Genomic DNA, 20,675 nt, shown 5'->3' with positions numbered 1-20,675 from the left:
TGGAGCTGGAGAGTACAGCCAGAGAGAGGTGGAGCTTCATTTTCATGTGCGATAGTAGAGATTGGACTGGAGAATACAGTCAGAGAGGGTGGAGCTGGAGAGTACAGCCAGGGAGAGGTGGAGCTTCATTTTCATGTGCGATAGTAGAGATTGGACTGGATAATACAGTCAGAGAGGGTGGAGCTGGAGAGTACAGCCAGAGAGAGGTGGAGCTTCATTTTCATGTGCGATAGTAGAGATTGACTGGAGAATACAGTCAGAGAGGGGTGGAGCTGGAGAGTACAGACAGAGAGAGGTGGAGCTTCATTTTCATGTGCGATAGTAGAGATTGGACTGGAGAGTACAGCCAGAGAGAGGTGGAGCTTCATTTTCATGTGCGATAGTAGAGATTGGACTGGAGAGTACAGCCAGAGAGAGGTGGAGCTTCATTTTCATGTGCGATAGTAGAGATTGACTGGAGAATACAGTCAGAGAGGGTGGAGCTGGAGAGTACAGCCAGAGAGAGGTGGAGCTTCATTTTCATGTGCGATAGTAGAGATTGGACTGGAGAATACTGTCAGAGAGGGGTGGAGCTGGAGAGTACAGCCAGAGAGAGGTGAAGCTTCATTTTCATGTGCAATAGTAGAGATTGAACTGGAGAATACAGTCAGAGAAGTATGGAGCTGGACAGTGGGGCACAGCTGAAGAGTACAGGGAAAGAGAGGCAGACCTCATTCCCATACAGAGAGAGAGAGAGAGAGAGAGAGAGTGAGGGGGGGACGGAGCTCAATATCCATTTGTGGTAGTAGAGAGAGGGGTGGAGCTCAATTCCCATAGAAAGGGCAGAGCTGGAGAGTACAGGAAGGGAGAGAGGCGGAGTTCAATTTGCATACTGGCTATGCAGGTGCAGGGGGCATCTTTCCTCTATTATAATTAGATATATGATCCATCCCAAATTTCAACTGAGGCTAGGATCACTGTTTGACATATTCTGAGACAGCCAAATAGAGGTCACCACCAAGACCAAGTGTACAGTCTAAGCTAGGAGCTGAATGGTCCCTTTGGATGAGTGAGAACCTTACAATTTGAGGGGGGTGGGGGGGGGGGGGGGTCAACACTCTGCCACCATGAGGGTCACAAAACTATTTGAGCCCTAAACAAAATGGAAGATGAAATCCACCTTTAAAAAAAAACAAAAAACAAAAAGTTTAAAATATTAAACCCACATTTTAAAATTTGAAGTCTTAGGAAAAACCTACGGTAGACAGGAATGGGGCAATATTGACACCTTGCTCATGAGAAAGATACAGCATTGGATACACTGCAACTTCAGGTGAGACTGTGATTCTTACAGAGGAGAAGAGACTGTGATTGTCTCTCCAGAGAGAGGTGAACTTTGAGGAACCGTAAAACAGGCCCTTGGCTAAAACTTTGTATCCAGCTACAGAATGGGTTTTGTTAACAGATTCTCTGAACTTCATTAACCCACAAGGAACTATTCCTATGCATTGGGACTCAGATGACCTTATTTGCATCCCACCAATCCTGTGTCTATAGGAGGCGGCAACATCCAGTTCAGAACACTGGAGCCTACGGAACGGAATAGTCAATGAGGTTCGACAGAAAAAGGCCTGAGAGTTCCCTAGACGGGGACATTATCCGAAAGCCTTGGCCAAGGGCTTTTCCCCGTGGATTCCCTAAAGCTCTGCCAAGAGACCTTTGCTAACAGAACTTTGACTGCTGCAGTGAACCTGCAAGCTAAGACTGAGTGCTCACTCAGGACAATCTGCTCCATAACGTGGAAGCAACTGTTGTGCTATCTATTGAAAGAATTAGGGCAAAGAATTCCTTAAGCTTTATTTTGCCATCAAATCTCTCACAGAGATGTCAGAGACCTGTCAGTCATCCACTATAAGGGGGTTTTGATGGATTAACCACGTGGTGCGGTATCGAGAGTGTCCCGACTTCTACCTGGGCTGGTTTTAAGGGTGAAAATACTGGCTTAATTACCTTTCGGCTGGGTTATTTAGATTGGCATTGCATAAATATTAAGTGCAAAGTTGGACACAGACAATACGCTTATAAGTTCTGAATTATCTTTTACTACACGACCTTGCGCTGTAACTGTAACAAACGAAACCAAAACAAAGAAAGAAAGAAAAGAAAAAGCGTAATAAACCTGTTTACCTTTTGCTGCTTTAGTAAATCAACTAATTGACTATCTCATAAGTGTCTGTAACTGTTTCCTAAAGCTAATGAATTAAATATCACAAGGTTATTGGTTACATCTAGTAATCGACTGTAAGGTATCCCCACCCAGATACTCCTACACTACCACCCTGCTCTGATCCTGTTACGGATTAAATACGTGGCTCAGTGTCACCACAAAATAAATATGTGGCTCGGTGTCACCACAAAATATGTGGCTCGGTGTCACCACAAAATAAGACAATACTATCTTTTCATCACTTATGTTCACCCTTTGCCAAAATGCATTTCAAAAGCTATTTGAACCTTCTCACTCACTTGCAATGGTGAAATCTGCTCCTTCTCTTCCATTCAGTGCCTTCTGATTATGGACCGAGACATCTTCTTGCTTAATCCGCAATAAAACATCAGGCAGGATAGCCGGTTGGCCTGGTGTGAAAAAGAAACGACTTTCAAAATGCTTCTTCAGGCCTTGCGGCAGAAATATTTGAAAGCTGTGCTACTATCAGCCCCCCCATCCTCCCGGGATGTCGCATGGGACTGCCTGATGCCATTCGCGGAATCGTACAAGGCCTGGTTTCAGTTGTGGAATAAACGGAGCAAAAAATTATGCCCAACTCCCTCTGGTTCAGTTTCCATGCACAATTGTAAAACTGCACTTTCTTTTGCCCATAGAAAGAATTTCTGGCAACTTTTTTTTTTTTTTTTAATTTTAAAAGAAATCTTTGATAATCACCCACGTGGTTTGCAAACTTAGAAAGACCTCGTATAATGCTGCTTGTAAAAATAGGACCTAATACAGGGCATAACAAGAAATGACATGTAAGCAGAAAACAGTGGAAGAGAGCAGTTTCATGTCAAAATACAATCCTGTTGATAATCAAATACAAAGAGAGGCAAATCTCTGTCTATATAAGAAATCTGAATTTTCCACTTCAAAATATAGGAGCTCAGGCCAGGACACAAATACCTCCCCCTAGTGCTGGATTACCCACCCTGTCTGGGTTTTGGCAGGGTCTCTGACCCGGTGAGATGTTCTAGAAATAGCTGCAGTTAGTAGTTTGCAATATGAGATCATTGAATCAGTTAAATCGAGAAACCACATCCAATTAGATTCATCCCTGGAGCAGAGGATATTGGCATAGAGCATCCAAAAACTACTTCAAAATGGACTTAAATTTGTAGTTCGAGGAGTTGTACCCCTAATACTAAGTAAGACTGCTAGTAATACCTCTGGCCAGGCTAACCCAAGTTTCATCTACAGCTTTAGCCGGTCTAGTTTTAATAGTTTGGTTCATTTGTTCCACCTGGCTGAACGACTCTGCGGTCTGTTTCATACCCATTGCAGCAGTTACTTGTTCAATTACATTAGGAAATTCTAGTCCTTGGTCACTGCCAATACAGTCTGGTACTCTCTGCCTAGGGATATATTCTTTTCATAAAATCTTGGCCACTGTGGCAGCTGTATTGATGTGTGCAGGATAGGCCTCAACCCATTTGCTAAAGCGGTCTACGATCACCAAACAATATTGATAACCTTGAGCTTTTGGCATGTGTTTAAAATCCACTTGTAACTGCACAAAGGGCCTCAAGGGGGCGGTGCAGCTTGTTCAGATAGATAGGTCCCAGAAGCAATAGGTCTGGCACAAGTTAAACAGTTCCGGACAAACTTTGTAGCTACTTGTCCAAACCCAGGGCCATAGCACACTTTGCAAAAGAATGAAAACCTTGCAGTTTGCCTGTATGTGCCATAGTGTGATCCATAGGGGCAAGATAAAGTAACAAAGAGCAGGATGTAACCGGGCGACCGTCATAATGGTGCCATAGCCCATCTGCATATGGTTTACAATTACTCATCCAACAGGAGCAGCTTCCCGCAGATCAACATCCAGGAGTGCAGACATGAGTGGGAGTCATGTACCGCTCTCATACAATACCTAAAGCCGGTATAAAAAAAAAATGCACACCTTGTGCATACCAGAGGGCACTGCTGCTCAATGCTTTGAACTCTGCAACCTGAGCTGGAGTCCCAGGGGCTGACTCAATGATGCCACGGATGGTGATCACGGGGTACCCTGCATGCTGAATCCCATCTTTAAAAAAAAAAAAAAAAAAGGCAGTGCCATCCACACCCACACCCCCCCCCGTTCCAGATCAGGATTGAGTAATGCTTCATCATGAATATCTGGTCGGGGAAGAGTAAGAATCGCGGAAGGGAACGGGATCATTGTCTTCCGGTTCTGGTAAATCTATAAAAAGGTTTAAAAGCAGGGCAACAGGCTAAAAGTGCAGAGCCATCTAAACAGGGCAATCTCCCACTGACAAAACCGATTGTGTGACAAACTGAGTGCGGCCTTGGGGGATAATGCTATGCATGGCATGAGGGGTCTATGCGATATTAGCTGCTGCTCTGACAGTTGTAATAGTAGCAACCACTGCCCGCAAACAGGAAGGCATGCTACGTGCCACGGAATCTAATTTAGAGGAGAAATACCCTACAGGATGCTGTCGAGGTCCATGGGATCGGGTGAGAACTGACAGAACCACCATTCCACGTTCAGTTGCGTACAGATTAAGTGGCTTACTATAACCTGGCAGGCCTAAGGCTGGAGGAGCCTGGGCCAGAGCAGATCTTCATTCCATTCAAGAGTATCAGAGGGGGTTGGAGATCTTGGAAGAAGGACGACCTCCAGAGGAGCTGGCCTGAGGGCACACTCCATGATGGGATGAGGAGGAAAAGTCAATTTATAAAGGCTTGAGAGAGATGTAGAGGGCACTGCTGGGGAAAAGGGTTGAGAGGTTAGGTAAAAGACAAGGTGTGTGTGAAGGGGGGAGAGACTGGGAGAGATGATGTACTGTAAGCATGGGACGTTATATGCTCAGCTACCCCCAGAATGGTAGAGAACCAGAGAAACCCACAACTGGGCAGGCTGGATGGGCCAACTGGTCCTTATCTGCCAATATCTACTCTGTTACTTCCTGTACCCCCCTTCCACTTCCTGCCAGAGGGACTTTTGCAGTTGCCCCATTCCGACCTTGTGGGTGACGACAACTACTTCCTACTTACGTGCAGTGGGAGATTTAAAGGCTCCTCTTTCCTCCGAGTCAGGAGGGTCTCTGAAATACGGCTTCTCCTCCTGCTTAATCCGCAGCAAAATGTCAGGATTCACAATTACATAGCCTGTTATGGAAACAAGTAATCCGGTTGTTTTTTTATAATATTCATGGAACATGAAGAAAGCCACCACCCAGGCAAATAGTTTTGTGCGCTTAACCCAGTTAAATCCTTATGGGGGCGCCTTGAGCTGTCTGAAGGCTTCCCTCCTCTACACTAGGACATCTAACACAAGTCAAAAGGGACACAGAAGCACCATGACGTTGTGGTGCTTACAGCCCCATTACAGACATCCGTCAAAGTCAGGGCCCTTGTTGGTTGCTGTTTGAGTCCAATTCCCCTTTTCCTCTTTTTCCCCTGCCTTTAAAGCAGAGAGCAATAATGGGGTTGCATCAATAGAATGAAGGTTTATTGGTTGTGCCTAATCCGTGGCTGTGTGTAGCTTGCACCGCTGCTGCCGGTGCCGTGTCTAATCCGTGGCTGTGTGTAGCTTGCACCGCTGCTGCCGGTGCCGTATCTAATCCGTGGCTGTGTGTAGCTTGCACCGTCGCTGCCGTGTCTAATCCGTGGCTGTGTGTAGCTTGCACCGCTGCTGCCGCTGCCGTATCTAATCCGTGGCTGTGTGTAGCTTGCACCACCGCTGCCGTGTCTAATCCGTGGCTGTGTGTAGCTTGCACCGCTGCTGCCGGTGCCGTATCTAATCCGTGGCTGTGTGTAGCTTGTACCGTCGCTGCCGTGTCTAATCCGTGGCTGTGTGTAGCTTGCACCGTCGCTGCCGTGTCTAATCCGTGGCTGTGTGTAGCTTGCACCGCTGCTGCCGCTGCCGTATCTAATCCGTGGCTGTGTGTAGCTTGCACCGTCGCTGCCGTGTCTAATCCGTGGCTGTGTGTAGCTTGCACCACCGCTGCCGTGTCTAATCCGTGGCTGTGTGTAGCTTGCACCGCTGCTGCCGGTGCCGTGTCTAATCCGTGGCTGTGTGTAGCTTGCACCGTCGCTGCCGTGTCTAATCCGTGGCTGTGTGTAGCTTGCACCGCTGCTGCCGGTGCCGTGTCTAATCCGTGGCTGTGTGTAGCTTGCACCACCGCTGCCGTGTCTAATCCGTGGCTGTGTGTAGCTTGCACTGTCATTTCCGGTGCTGTGCATGTTCTGCAGTGGGGCACTGTTTGTAAGGGAAGCATGCACTACTGCTTGCATTGCTGATGCGTGCGCTGGATCTGTTCTGCGGTGAGAAACAGACAAACAAACTCTCCCCCCTTGTCTGCTCTACGTTCCTCCTCTTGTCATTTAGTCTTCCCCACCGTCTTCGTGCATCCTATTTTTGCCAATCCCTCTCCTCCTCGCTACACCGCTGCCCTATCTACAGATACTAACCATCTTTCCATTTCCTCATGTTCGCACCCAGGGCCGATGCAAGGGCCATGGACGCCCTGGGTGAACCCTTCAACCCCCACTTGCCCCGCCCCACCTATTTACAGGCAGGCGCTCCAGCACAGCACTCCCTCCCTACCAGTGGCGGCAGCGCCAGCACAGTGCTCCTTTCCTTGGTGGCAGTGGCTCTGACAGCGTCCCCTGCTCTCTCTTCCCTCACCCCCCAATTCCTTTGCCTCCTACCCATAGTGTCCTCTCCTCCCCCCCCCCAGCACACAAGCATCACCCCAATCTTTGCTCTGTCCTAAGGCCAACCAACCTCGTTCCCTTGTGTCAACAATCTTCAACAACCGTGAATCAAGGGAACCCCCTAATCCACGGTCTTGTACGGTCGCTGTCTTTCGGGCAACCACTCTGTGGCTGTCCCCCTCTGTATAGCTCCCGATTTTATTCTTTATTTACTTAATAGATTAGACACGGCAGCGACGGTGCAAGCTACACACAGCCCCAGATTAGACACAACCAATAAACCTTCAGTCTATTGATAATTGTTACCGCAGGAGCGGTAACAATTAATTGACAACAAGAAGTATTTATGAAAACCTGGAGTAGAAAAGCGGGAAAATCCCAGGCGGGTCGGACAAACAGCCGGGGAGTAGAAACAAAGCACAAAAAAAATCTAATAAACAAAAACTAATATGTTGATTTTAAGTAAATAAAGAATAAAATCGGGAGGTATACAAAGGGGGACAGCCACAGAGTGGTTGCCCGAACGTTAGCGACCGTACAAGACCGCGCATTAGGGGGTCCCCTTGATCCACGGTTGTTGAAGACTGTCCTAATGCCTAGCAGCCTCGCTCCACCCTACCACCCACTCTTCAGCCTCCAAGCCCACTAAGCATCTTCTCGCTCCACCTCCCACACCTATGGAATATTACCTTCCCTCTCCCTTCCCCAATTATGGCAGCTTCAGGCCCTTTCCCTGTTTTTGGCCACTGGGAAAAGGGGGTCCACAAGGGTGGCCTCCTGGAGTCCTCACAGCCACTGGCAGGATGGGCTTTGCCAGGAAGCTGCAAAGGATCTTCTCGCCTTCGACCGAGGACAAGCTGGGACTCCCCCGGGACCCTGGGTGCTACCCATCATCTCTGGCTGCTGGCAAGCAGGGCTACGCCAGTGGTCTGCTCTGCTCCTAACTGCTGGAACTGGGTAGCCTGGGGCTATGTTTTGGCAAAGGTGGCCCAGTGCAGGTTTGAGACTATTGGGGAGCTCGATAATTTCAGGCAGCCTGGCCCATAGTGAGGAGGAGAAGAGAAGTGCGGGGGAGGCTGGGGAGGAAGCATTGCTCATGGTACCCACCACAATCTGCCCTGTGCCATGGCTGTAGCAAGGGGCATTAAAGTGGAAAGCAGTAGGCCGGAGTGGCTAGAGTCTGTGGGCCTAACAGCAACAAACCCCACTACTGTGGGGTGCCCTCAGGTGCCTTTCTTGCTCAGCTCCTGACTACTTTTCTTGGTTTTCCTCCCATTTTGTCTGGCATGGTCTCCTGATAATTTTTCCTTTTCGTTTCATTCTTCTTCCTTGCCTATATCACTATGTCTTCCTTATCTGCTCCCAGTCTCACCCCCTTCATTTTCCCTGCCGGCTCTATCAATCTTCTTCCATCTCCCCATAAATCGCCACGTTTGTCCATCTCACCAACCTTAACCGCTCTCATGCTTCCTCCTCCCTCCACCCCTGTGCTCTCTTACCCCCTTCCCCTGCTCTCGTCATGTCATCCCCCCCAAGCCAAGCCCTGGTTTCTCAGGCCTCCCCTGGCTCCGCGTGCCACGTCACCGTAGAGACGGGCAGCAGGCCTGGAACCACTTTGCGCACTTGCTGAGGCGATGCGTACACTCCGAACCACAGCAGCAGAGTGGCTGGGCTGCAAACCCTGCTGGTGAGTTATCTGTCAGGGGTGCTCGGCCACAGGGCCCCTGCGGCAGGTATGACTAGTGCAGTGAAAGATTTTGACATGTCACACAAAAGTCATTGTTCTTGTTCTAAGGTTTTGATTTTTTTTTTACAATCAGTAGCTTTAAAAATGACTGACAAGTATTATAGCCTTTCTGCTTCAGTTTTGGGCTTTGCTAGACAGGCAGATGCCACAGGCTAGAAAGAAAGTGCGGTATAAACTGAAAAGTACTGGTACAGAAACTATGTTTAGGAAAAAACACCAAGACTGCAGCTGCAGGCCCAGATAGCATTTGCATAAAAAGCAAGGATTAGTGTACATGCACAGCAAGAACAAGTTAACATACGGCCATTCAGATTCATTGTTTATAGCAAAAAGGCAATCCTAGAAATTGACAATTGTGGAACCTAGTTTAGAGGTTGGAAATGTACAAGTGTAAAGCCTATAAAATGTCCTATCAGTAAAATCACTTGAGAGAGAGTTTTCTACTGGTGCTTTGCGTCACGCACTCTCTCTCTCCACAAGGTATGCAGCATTTAATAAAATGCTTTGCTCCACAGCTGTTGGCTCTAAGCGCCTATTCCCTGATCCACATCAGGCCCACTGCATTGATAGACTCTGGAGGAGTGGGGGTGGAGCTGTGATCAGTGCTGTAAGATACAGAGCCTATAGTCAGGAGAGAATCTGGGTCACCCATCTCTAAGTTTCAGGATCGCAATGCCAAAGACTGTACTTTCGGAAGAGAGACACAGAACCTCTTTTACCCAGGGAGATGAGGGCGGCGTGAATGTCCTTCATGACGTTTCTGTACAGTTCCTTCTGCCAGTCTTGCAGCACGTCCCAGTCTTCCTTCAAGAAATAGGCCGCCACGTTGTTAAATTTAACAGAGACCTGAAACAGAAGGGATACACCATCCTTTAATTCAGGTGCCCTGGGGACATCTTCCCCGCCGCTGTACTTCGAGTTGCGCAATGCAGTCTTTTGAACAGTCTCGCACGGTGGGAGCAGTGTGTCACATACAAAAGCCAGTTGAACACACTTCAATAACATGGAGGTCGAGGGCACACCAGTGGTTAGGCTCTGTAGGTGTAGTTATCCTGAATTTGAGTACCCTAAAGTGACAGATTGGGTCAAAAGCTTGTTAAATGGGAGGCAGCAAAGCATTATGGGAAATGGAGTTCACTCCAAGGAGATGGGCGTTACTGGCAGTGTAGCACTGGGTTTGGTCCTTAGACTAATCCTTTGCAACGTTACCGAAAAATTGTCAGGAAAGGTGTTTATTTTTGCCAATGATAGCAAAACCTGAAAAATGATAGGTGGGGGGAAGCTTGGAAGAATGGACTCGAGTCTGGCAGCAGAGATTTAATGCTGAACAGCTGCATAGTTATGCATTTGGCCTGCAAAAAACATACTGAAGAGGTACAGGATAGGAGGTGACATTCTTCTACGCATAAACAAGAGCAGGATCTGGGGGTGTTCATATCCGATGACCTCAAGGTGGCCAAACAGGTGGATAAGGAGAAAGCAAAAGCCAGAAAGATGCCTGGCTGCATAGGGAGAGGAAGGGTCAGCAGAAAAGGGGAGGGTCCTGGTGAGACCTCAGTACAATTCTGGAGACCGCACCTTCAGAAGGATAGGAACAGGATGGGGGTAACCTGCACGGAGCGGCAGTGACTGCCTTGGGAAGCTTGCTGGGCAGACTAGATGGACCGTTTTGGTCTTCTTCTGCCGTCATTACTATCTTACTAAAATGGTCAGTGGTCTTCGTCCTAAAGCATATGGGGGACAGCCTTAAAGATCTAAACCTGTCCACCCCAGAGCTTCCCGGGGGGCGGATAGGAGCCTGAACAACCCTGAAGGGAGGTCTATTGGCTGCCCAGTCAAGAAGGAAAACAAATGGCACTGCTATCGAGTCTCACCGACATGAAGGGACTGCAGAGCTCAGGAGGGAGCTGTCAGAATGGCGTGATAGCTTAGCCATGCGTCTTTCCGTGGGCCAGGGAGAGGAGCTGCTCGGGCAGGGTCTCTTACTTTGTGGCAGAACTGGACAGAGGGGCAGCCCCCTGAGGAGCTCCCCAACCCAGGAAAAGCTGCCACTCTCAGACCTCAGCCCGAGAGGCGTTCCTGCTGCTGCAGGGGTCCCTATCTACGGAGAGAGAGAGAGAGAGACCACAGCTGTCGCCTGCCGGGGGAAAAGACATGGTGAGGAAGCAGAGGGGAATGAGCAAAGAGGCCAAGGATGAGGAGGTGAGACAGGGAAGGAAGAATAAAGACAAAAAGTGAAAGAGAGAAAAAAGATAAGCAAACTAAGAATAACTAGTGAAGACAGTAAAAAGAAAAAAGCAAAAATAGAGTTGGACAGGTTAGGATGGAGTTTTTCTGAGCTCAAACTTTGGCTGGCACCAAAGGTTTTTTTGAAGACTCTTCCAGCCCTTCCCATCGTGGTACAGGGACTGTGTCTGAGTGTAGCGTGATGCGGGGGTCTGTCTGCCTGGGTGCGCTATGTAGGCCTCTCTCTGTGCCTGTCTGAGTGTTGGGTTTCAGGTATCAGTCTCGGCATGGGTGTGGGATAACTATGTCTTATGTTTGTCTGGGTGGCTGTCTCGCCTTCTCTCAGCCTGGGCACGAGGTATCTGTTTCTCTCGGTCTCTCTGGGTGCAGGGTTGTCTGCCTCTATGTGCCCATGTACGTGTGGGAGCTTTCAGCATCTTGGAGAAACAAAGCGGGGGCTTTGAGGCACTGGCTGGCAGTGCGAGTGTCTCTCTCTCTCTATATACGGTGACCCATCTTGGGGGGCCGTGGCTGAAAGAGTTTGCTCCCGCTTGAATGAGGGATTAGGGGAAGAAAGTGAACGGGGGGGTAATAAGGAAATATTTAGGGAGAAGGCGGGGGGCGCGCACTGAACAGGCTCTTCGTGTAGACAAAGGATGGGATAAATCCAGGGGATCTCGGAGGGAGTAGCGAGGATCGTAAAGCTGAGTAGTTGGTACGGATGGGCAGACTAGATAGGCCCGTCATGGTCCTTTCCTGCTGTCACGTCCCCCTATGAAATCGTCTTGCTTAAAATGAGTCCTCGTAAATAAGAAATGCCATACTGAGTCATACCGAAAGGCTGCTTCCGACAGAGACCCAACAAGGTCACAGGTTCCCAGCAGGATGCCACGTGGCGCAAACTGCCCCACTCGGGGCTTGCAAGGGACTCGCTGGAGGTGCTACAAGGCCACCATCCTCCTCCCCCTGTTTTATGAGTGAGGAAATATTTCCCCCAAAACTCAAATACTGCAAAACAGCAGACATTTTCAACACCCAATAACTAAGACGACTGCTTATTTTTGAAATTTAAATGCTGAATTGTTTGGTCACAAGGTGAGAGTTTACCCGGACTGATGAAGATTGACTCAGACGAGAAGGAAAGCTTGCTTGGCACTAGATGCCACATTTATATTAGGCTATCCTTGCAAAAGTTTCATTAAATAGAGATCTGATTTCCTCTCTCTCTCTCTTCTCCTGGCCAACTTAAATCTTTTCCTGATACCAGGAGGCTTCCCATCTCTTCTCCGGCTCCCTTAAGGAACCAGGAAGCTGGAGAAGTCTACGACAGGATCCACCCGCTCGCTAGTGCTTTCTTTGGTATTCTCCTCCTTCTCTGCTCCCATTGTGGGGAATTTAATGATGGGAAGTTTGATTTCTATGGGATCCCTCATTACTTTTCCCAAAGTTTTTGTGCTTTTTTAATATAAAATATTTAAAAAAAATAAAGTAAAAATACACATTGTATTATATATAAAACTCATCTTTAGTTTGATCTGTAGGGATTTTAATGGATACTTATTAGGGATATTTTGGAGATGGCAATGTTAACTTCTAACAATGCATTATGAGAAGGCAATGACAGGAAATGCAGTTTTTTGTTTTTTTTATCAGGATCTTTAAGGATTTTATGGGTAGGTGGTTAAAAATGCTGACCAACCTTCAACAAGGTAATTACATGCGAGACAGATATGGATATAAGGATACGATGGGTGGGTGGTTAGCAGGCCTGACCAACTTTTGTCAGTGAATTGTAACAATTACAGGCATAGCAGACTTGTGGTGTGTTTTATGATATATATTCGTCTATTTACATATGTTTCTGTTTTCAGTTATCAGTATTTTATGTTAACATCTTTGTTATGTGCTTTTTGTTTTTATTATGGGTGTTACTGATAATCCACTCAAAATATGTATAGTTGGCTTATCCTTGACTCTAACTAAACAAACAGTGGTTGGGCGCGTGAAAATGTTTTAGCCTTAAACATAGCCAAGACAAACTGGTTGTGGGTAATCCCTGTTATATGACGTAATAGTGCCGCCAAGGAAGCCAGAAGCTTGGGGGCAAGTATTAGATTCTCAACGCTCAAAGGCTCATCTTAAGCAGGTTAAGACAGCATCTCATAAGCTAAAACAGATGAGAGCTTTCAAAGTTTCTCCTCACAAGATTTTGATCTGTATTGCAGGCCATGTTATTTGATCAGCTGGATTACTGTAGCACGGGGGTTTACCCAACAGACATATGACAGCACTGCAGCCAATTCAAAATTCTGCTGCAAATACTGCTCTGGGGGTTGGGAGGGGGAGAATTACATCATTTTAACATATAATTCCCCCCCTCATTGTGTCTGGTCTGCATTGCCTGCCTGTAGAATGCTAACAATTATCTGTAAACTATTGTATGGGGGTAGCACGATTAGATGGCAGGCTCCTTCCTGTGTTTGTGGGTTATCAGAGAGACAGCTGCTAACCACTGCCCGTTGTGTGAGTCTAAGTTACAAGTCCTGTATGTATGAGCAATCTCATACGTTGGGCCACCCTTATGGAGCTCCCTTCCAGTACAGCTACCAGAAGAGCAAGACAAAAAATAATGCTTCGGCAGAAACGCTAAACTTTTTATTTCAAGGAAGCTTATAAATGACTATTTTGTTTACGCTATATACTTGTTTTAAATACATTAAAATGAAACATTAAATGTTTAAATAATTGTGTTTATTATGAATGTTTTGGGATCTGCCTTCAACTAATATTGGGAAGGAGCAAAATATAAATTTATACAAGTCCCTCATGAAAGACTCAAGAAAATTAAAAAGTCATGGGATAGGAGGCAATATTCCATTGTGGATTGAGAAATGGTACAAAGGAAAAACAACAGTAGGGCTAAATGCAGAAAGGTGAATACTGGAGTGCCCCAGGAATCGGTTCTGGGACCACTGCTTTGTAACATATTCCTATGACTTAAGAGATGGGAACGAGTGAGGTGATCACATTTACTGATACTAAATTATTCAAAATTGTTAAGCCACAAGAGGATTGTGAGCAATTGCAAGAGGACCTTGCGGGACTGGGCATCCAAATGGCAAATGACATTTAATGTGGAGAAGTGCAAAATGATGCACTTAGGGAGGAGTAACCCAAATTATAGCTGCAAGGTTCTCCATTAGGAGTCACCACTCAGGAAAAGGATCCTGGTGTCATTGAAAGTGCATTGAAATCTTCTGCTCAGTGTGCAGCAGCAGCCAAGAAAGCAAATAGACTGCTGCCTGCTAGGGCTCCAATTATAGGCAAAATTAGTTCTAAAATTTACAATGATCTAGTCACAAAATCTTTATGCCAGATAACTTAAATCAAACCTGACAGGGAAACTTTCCCAATTTACAGGAGATCAGGACCGCAGGTTATGCTCTCTCATCTGCTGGAGTCAGAGATATACTGAAGGATCGCAGGGGGCGCACCAGAGTGTATAGGGGGTGCCTTTTCAGTTTTCTCTCTGACTCCATCTGCTGGACGGGAGGCATAACCCAGCAGTCTGGACTGATCCTGGTACGTACAGGGAACAGAGTATTTCTTATTGCCTCTGTATCGCTCCAGGGTGTGACCGCACCTTGAGTATTGTGTGCAGTTCTGGTCACCAGATCTCAAGAAAGATACAGCAGAATTAGAAAAGGTACAGAGAAGGGCAACCAAAATGATAAAAGGGATGGAACGATTCCCCTATGAGGAAAGACTAAAGAGGTTAGGACTGCAGCTTGGAGAAGAGACGGCTGAGGGGAGATAGGATAGAGGTCTATAAAATCATGAGTGGAGTGGAACGAGTAAACAGTTTACTTTTTCAAAAAGTATAAAAACTATGTAATATATTTAAGACAAATACGAGAAAAAATTTTTTTTTACTCAATTCAATGCATAATTTAAAAAATTATGGAATTCCTTTCTGTAGGATGTAGTAAAAGCTGTTTTGAAAATGGTTTGGACAAGTTCTTCGAAGTGGAAATCCACTCTCTATCCCTGGGATAAGCAGCTTTGACTCTAATCGACCTTTTGGGATCCTGCCAAGTACTCGAGACCTGGCTTGGCCACTGTTGGAAACAGCATACTGGGCTTGATGGACCTTTGGTCTGACCCAGTCTGGCAAATCTTATGTTCTCTGAAGCCTCCAGAACAAATTATCACTAAAGCCCCTCCAACACGTCCACCATCTGTTAGTATAAATTCACTTCCAAGCTGGACCGGCAGTGACAGACTGCCTGCCTCTCAGGCAACAGCAAAGTTCAGCATCCTGCCAAGCAGGTCATTCAGGATACGCCTCATTGGATCCCAGCATTATCAAAAGTACTGAAAGTCCCAAATCCCGAAATTCACTAACTTGCTATCTCCATACCTAGAGTCTGTCTTTAGCTGTTCTTGGGGAGGAGAAAACAGCAACCTGAGGCACCCACAATATGAACTCGACATTTAAAAGACATACCGGAAAACAAACTTGTTCTGCCATTTTGCCCGTTTCGATTTTGCTTTGGATTATCCAGACGGAGAACGAATGGCTGAAAGCACGGGGGAAAACCCCTCAAGGAAGCAGCTTTCACTCCTTGCAGGATCCTGTGAAAGAAGAAGATTGAAGCTTTCAGTCTCTGCGCACTCTGCTTCCCGGGAATGAGAATCCTGATCAGAGCCACGGCGCAGCCATTTTCATCCACATCACGCTTGCTAACGTGTTCCCCAGATGCAGCCTTCATCTCGAGTCACACAGGCCACCCCTGGATCTATTCCTTTTTTTCCTTCTCCCCGGGAATAAAAAAGCCAACAACCCCAAGCCCTCCCCCTCCAAGATCCTGAGCCAACCTTTCACTAAACCGAGAGATCTCATCCAACATGCCGGCTCTCTCTTTTACCCTATTTCTGCACCCTTTCTAGCTCAGACATCTCTCTCAATTGTGGGCCCAAACTTGTGTTTCCTTCTGTGGCCTAAAAATCATCCCTCCTCCCAAAGACAATTGTATTTATATTCTGCCTTTCGCGACAGGTCAGCCACTTCACAGCCGTACTGCAGATCAGATCTCTATCCCGTGAAGCCTTGGTGGCTGCTACAAGGCCATGGATTCTTCAGTGTAACTTACTTTGACAGTCATTTGAAATTCAGGAATATATGATTGAATACTGTACATTTGCAATCCTATGGCTTACACGCCATGTGCCAGTGACCTCTCCACTGCCCTAGGCTCATTTTATTCCCTTCTGGGGGGGAATGTATACATCACAATTTACATTACCAGTGACCATAGCGTTACTGCTCTGTCTCAGTCCCATCCACACTCACTGAATGAATTTGTGTTATAAAAAATTCTAGCTGTTACTAGAATACACAGGTACAGACCACCATCAGCAGCCAGAAACCCCTTCTCGCTCTTACCCCCCAAAATACCAGTGTGACACACAGTTCTCGTGTCTCTTCCCCCTCCCAGGGTGACCCACAGGGCTTCCCAAACCTTTCTCTGGTGACCCCACAGAATCTCCACAATGAATATCCAGGAGACCCATTAACATATCATGAACATCTTAACATTTCTCATGTAGATTGTGGAGAGTCTGAAAACCCAACTGATGGTAGGGTCACTAGGTTTGGACAGCCTTTGCCCAAATCCCCTCCCTAGTCATGAGTGTGACCCACAGATTCAGAGCCCTAAAGCCCCTGTTCCTCTCCCGAACTAGTATAACCCATGGTCCGAGCACTCCTCCCCATCCTCCATCTCCAACCTCCTGGCACAGAGTCAGCTACAGTCCCAGTGCCAGAGGCCTCTCTTCTCCACTAGCCATACCTGCAAACTTGAGTTGGCCCCCTGAGGTTGCTGCTGACTGGGGGAAGGGTATTTTAGGAGGGAGAGAGAATAATGCATATTAGCTTTTTATATTCTTCCCCCTTTCCTAATTCGTACTCTCCACCCCTCCCCCCTCCAGGGATGACCCCCCAGCATTCTTCCCTGTTCTCCAGCACTCTTTGTGCTCTCAACCCCCTAGAAGTCACCACTCTGACTTATGCACCCTCACTCAGCCCTCAGCTGAGTCCCAAATCCTGGAATCATAGCTGAAAGGAGAAGAGTGATAAGTGGGGTGCCTCAAGGATCAGTTCTGGGGCCATTCCTGTTCAATACCTTGGTGAGCGATATTGCAGAAGGGTCAGAAAGAAAAAGGTTTGCCTTTTTGTGGAGGACAGATCTGCAACAGAGTGGATACGCCTGAAAGAACAGGAAATGATGTAAGAAAGCTCAAGAAGTGATTGGTTTGGCAGCTGGGATTCAATGCCAAGAAGTGCAGAGTCCTGCATTTGGCACGCAAAGGTCCAAAGGCGCTGTATGTGATGGGGGATGAAAGACTGATGTGCACAGACAGAGAGACCTTGGGAGTGACAGTGGGACAATATGAAGGTAGCAAAGCAAGGTGTTAAGGTGGCAGGTACGGCCAGAGGGATGCTGGGCTGCACAGAGAGAGGCATAACCAGCAGGAAAAAGGAGGTGATAATGCCCTTGTACGGGTCCTTGGTGAAGCCTCACCTGGAGTACTGTGTTCAGTTCTGGAGACCTCACCTCAAAAGGGATGGAGGCAGGTTGGAGGCGGTCCAGAGAAAGGCAACCAAAATGGTTAGGAGATGAGAGTGAAAGGCCTAAATATGTACACCCTGAAGGAGAGGAGATACAGGGAAGATGTGATGCACATCAAATACCTGAAAGGTATTAATGTTGCATAAGAATCAAACCTTTTCTGATGGAAAGAAAGCTGTAGAACTAGGGGTCACAATATGAAACTCCAAGGGACTAAACTCAGGAACTATGTCCGGGAATATTTCTTCAAGGAATGGGTGGCAGATGTATGGAATGTGCTCCCAGAAGAAGTGGTGAAGAATAGCAACAGAATTAAAAAGGACATGGGATAAATACAGAGGATCCCCTAGAGGCTAAAATACAGAAATGAAGGAAATTAAAATGTCATGGGATAAGCGGCAGTTCTCTATTGTGGACTGAGAACTAGTTAAAAGCAAGAAAACAGAGTAAAACTAACTGGTCAATTTTCTCAATAGAGAAAGGTAAATAGTGGAGTGCCCCAGGGATCTGCACTAGGACCACTTCTTTTTAACATATTTATCAATGACTTGGAGATAAGAACAAGCGAGGTGATCAAATTTGCTGATACAAAAGTATTCAAAGTTGTTAAATCACAGGAGGATTGTGAGAAATTGCAAGAGGACCTTGTGAGACTGGACATCTAAATGGCAGATGACATTTAATGTGGACAAGTGCAAAGTGATGTATAGTGTAGTTATGATTTGGAGTTGCTCTTCCCTGCGTGCAAGGTTCCACATTGGGAATCACCACCCAGGAAAAGGATCTAGGCATCACTGTGGATAATATACTGAAATCTTCTGCTCAGTGTGGCGGCGGCAGCAGCAGCCAAGAAATCAAATAGAACGCTAGAGATTATTAGGAAAGGAATGGAGAATAAAACAGAGAATCTCATAATGCATCTGTGGCGCTCCATGGGGCAACCACACCTTGAGTACTGTGTGCAGGTCTGGTCACCACATCTTGAAAAAACAGAATTAGAAGAGATAGAGAGAAGAGCGAGCAAAATGATAAAGGGGATGGAATGATTCCCCCATGAATTAAGGTTAAAGAGGTTAGGGTTCTTCAGCTTGGAGAAGAGATGGATGAGGGGAGATATGATAGAGGTCTATAAAACGAGTGACATGGAACAGGTAAACGCAAAATCAGTTTACTCTTTCATAAAGTACAAAGGCTAGAGGACACACAATGAAGTTACTGGGTAATACATTTAAGATGGGAGGAAAAAATGTTTTTTTTACTCAACACAAACTCTGGAATTCGTTGTTACACAATGTGCTAGAAGCAGTTCATGTAGTTGGGTTTAAAAAGGGTTTGGATAAGTTCCTGGAAGAAAGGTTCATAAACCATTAAGCTGGACTTGGGGAAATCTACTTATCCCTGGGATAGGCAGCGTGGAATCTATTGACCTTTTGGAATTCTACCAGTTGTTTGTGACCTGGATTGAACACTGTTGGAAGCACTGTTGCCAATATGGCAAATCTTAAAGTTCTTATGAAGAAAAGTAAAAACCTGTGTAAACTGGGGTAACTTGCACAGAGCAGCAGTTACTAACCTAAACGATAGAAAAAAAAATCTTGCTGGACAAACTGGGTGGACCACTTAAGTCTTTTTCTACTGTCATTTACTATGCAGGCTGAATTGTGTGTAGTAGCCCTTTCCAGCTTTCCCCAACGTGTACTTGGAGTGTCTGCACTCTAGGCTGACCCCCGTCTCCTCATGTTCCCTGCAGGCTTCCTGAAGGTGAAGGGGCTGGAGCTGTAAACAGGGAGGCCTGAAAGTGTTTAGGGCTTCCCCAAAGATTCAGCAGCTGATGCAAATTCCCCTAGTCTGCTGGCAAAAATCTGATAAGCTCCCAGATATGCTTCTGGCCCACTATGACCCCCAATCCCAAAGCTGCTCTTCCACCTTCCTCTCGGCACAGTGTGAACAGCAGCTTAAAGTCATTCTTCCCAGGCGCAGATCTGGCCATAGGCAACTTAGACGAATGCTTTCTGCACCAAATTTTGAATGTACCAAATACCTGGGCTGAAGAAGCGCTTGTTGGTCAAGTATGAACATCTGATATATTTTGCCTTTTCCCTAGAGCTTCCTCAAAAAGACATTGCAGTTGCACTCAGACCATCCCCCACTAAACGTTCATAGAGGCAATCGGGGACGAGTTTAAGAATCTGGAGCCCATAGGAAGGGCTGGAAAGGGGTAAAACTCTTCCCTCTCCAGTTCTGCCTATGGGCGCCAAAATCTTAAATCCGGTCCTGACTCTTCCCCCACCCAGCCCAGTGTCTCAAGAACTTCCTTTTCCCTACCCCCATCCCCGCACCCTCAGAGCCCCTCCACGGGACCGGGGTGCCCCGGAACCTCAGAGCTCACCTGCTCTCCCCCTCCCGGATACTGATCTCTAGCTCCAGGACTCCTCAAACGCAACTTCACAGTCTACAATAACCTGGCATTGCGACCATGACAGCAGCTAACACGCATGCCCAGAAGCACCCAACACCCATTGCGCATGCGCGAGAAGTTGACCTGACCTGCTAGGGGCATTGGAAAATCCAGACATAGCTGGGTCCGCGACGAGCTGTCCTCGAGTACCCGCAAGCTCTATGTGCATGCGTAGGTTCGTACACCGCCAGCTGCGCGTGCGCAGGATCGTACACCGTCAACTGCGCGTGCGCAGAATCGTACACCGCCAACTGCGCGTGTGCAGGATCGTACACCGCCAGCTGCGCGTGCGCAGGATCGTACGCCGCCAACTGCGCGTGCGCAGGATCGTACGCCGCCAACTGCGCGTGCGCAGTAGTCTGGCCTGACCTGTACTTGTCCTGGAAGACCCCGTGCATGAGGGAGAGTGTTGGCTAAATATATATGCACGCGTAGGAACGCAGTTAGCGAGTGACAAACTATATCTATGCCCACGCTCCGTGACTCTCAAACATGCCATACATTCTGACACATTGAAACCCAACAACCGCTGAAGGAGCCAGCTAAAGTTAATAGCGTAGGGAAAACCAGAAGTGCTAGCAAGAACCGGTAGCCACATCCAGGGGTCCCAAACGTTTTGGGACAACTCGTGCACAAGACATGAATTCACCAGCCTCTTTGTATCCTGACATTACAGACGCCCTTAGGCACTGA

General features: G+C 47.1%; 1 protein-coding gene across 1 annotated transcript in view; it reads right to left on the bottom strand.

The window, feature by feature from the left end:
- Positions 1-20,017, bottom strand: part of LOC115080633 — a 33,300-nt gene extending 13,283 nt beyond the window's left edge. The window contains exons 1-5 of the mRNA XM_029584936.1: positions 19,914-20,017; positions 15,400-15,527; positions 9,386-9,512; positions 5,255-5,368; positions 2,506-2,616 (exon numbers count right to left, since the gene is read on the bottom strand). Coding sequence (XP_029440796.1) covers positions 2,506-2,616; positions 5,255-5,368; positions 9,386-9,512; positions 15,400-15,423 — 376 coding nt within the window. The 5' untranslated portion in view covers positions 15,424-15,527; positions 19,914-20,017. The remainder of the gene's footprint in view (positions 1-2,505; positions 2,617-5,254; positions 5,369-9,385; positions 9,513-15,399; positions 15,528-19,913) is intronic.
- Positions 20,018-20,675: the final 658 nt, after the last annotated feature.

Source organism: Rhinatrema bivittatum, chromosome 19, assembly GCF_901001135.1.
Source record: "Rhinatrema bivittatum chromosome 19, aRhiBiv1.1, whole genome shotgun sequence".
Lineage (NCBI taxonomy): Eukaryota > Metazoa > Chordata > Amphibia > Gymnophiona > Rhinatrematidae > Rhinatrema > Rhinatrema bivittatum.
This window is presented reverse-complemented; position numbering and strand designations above follow the sequence as displayed.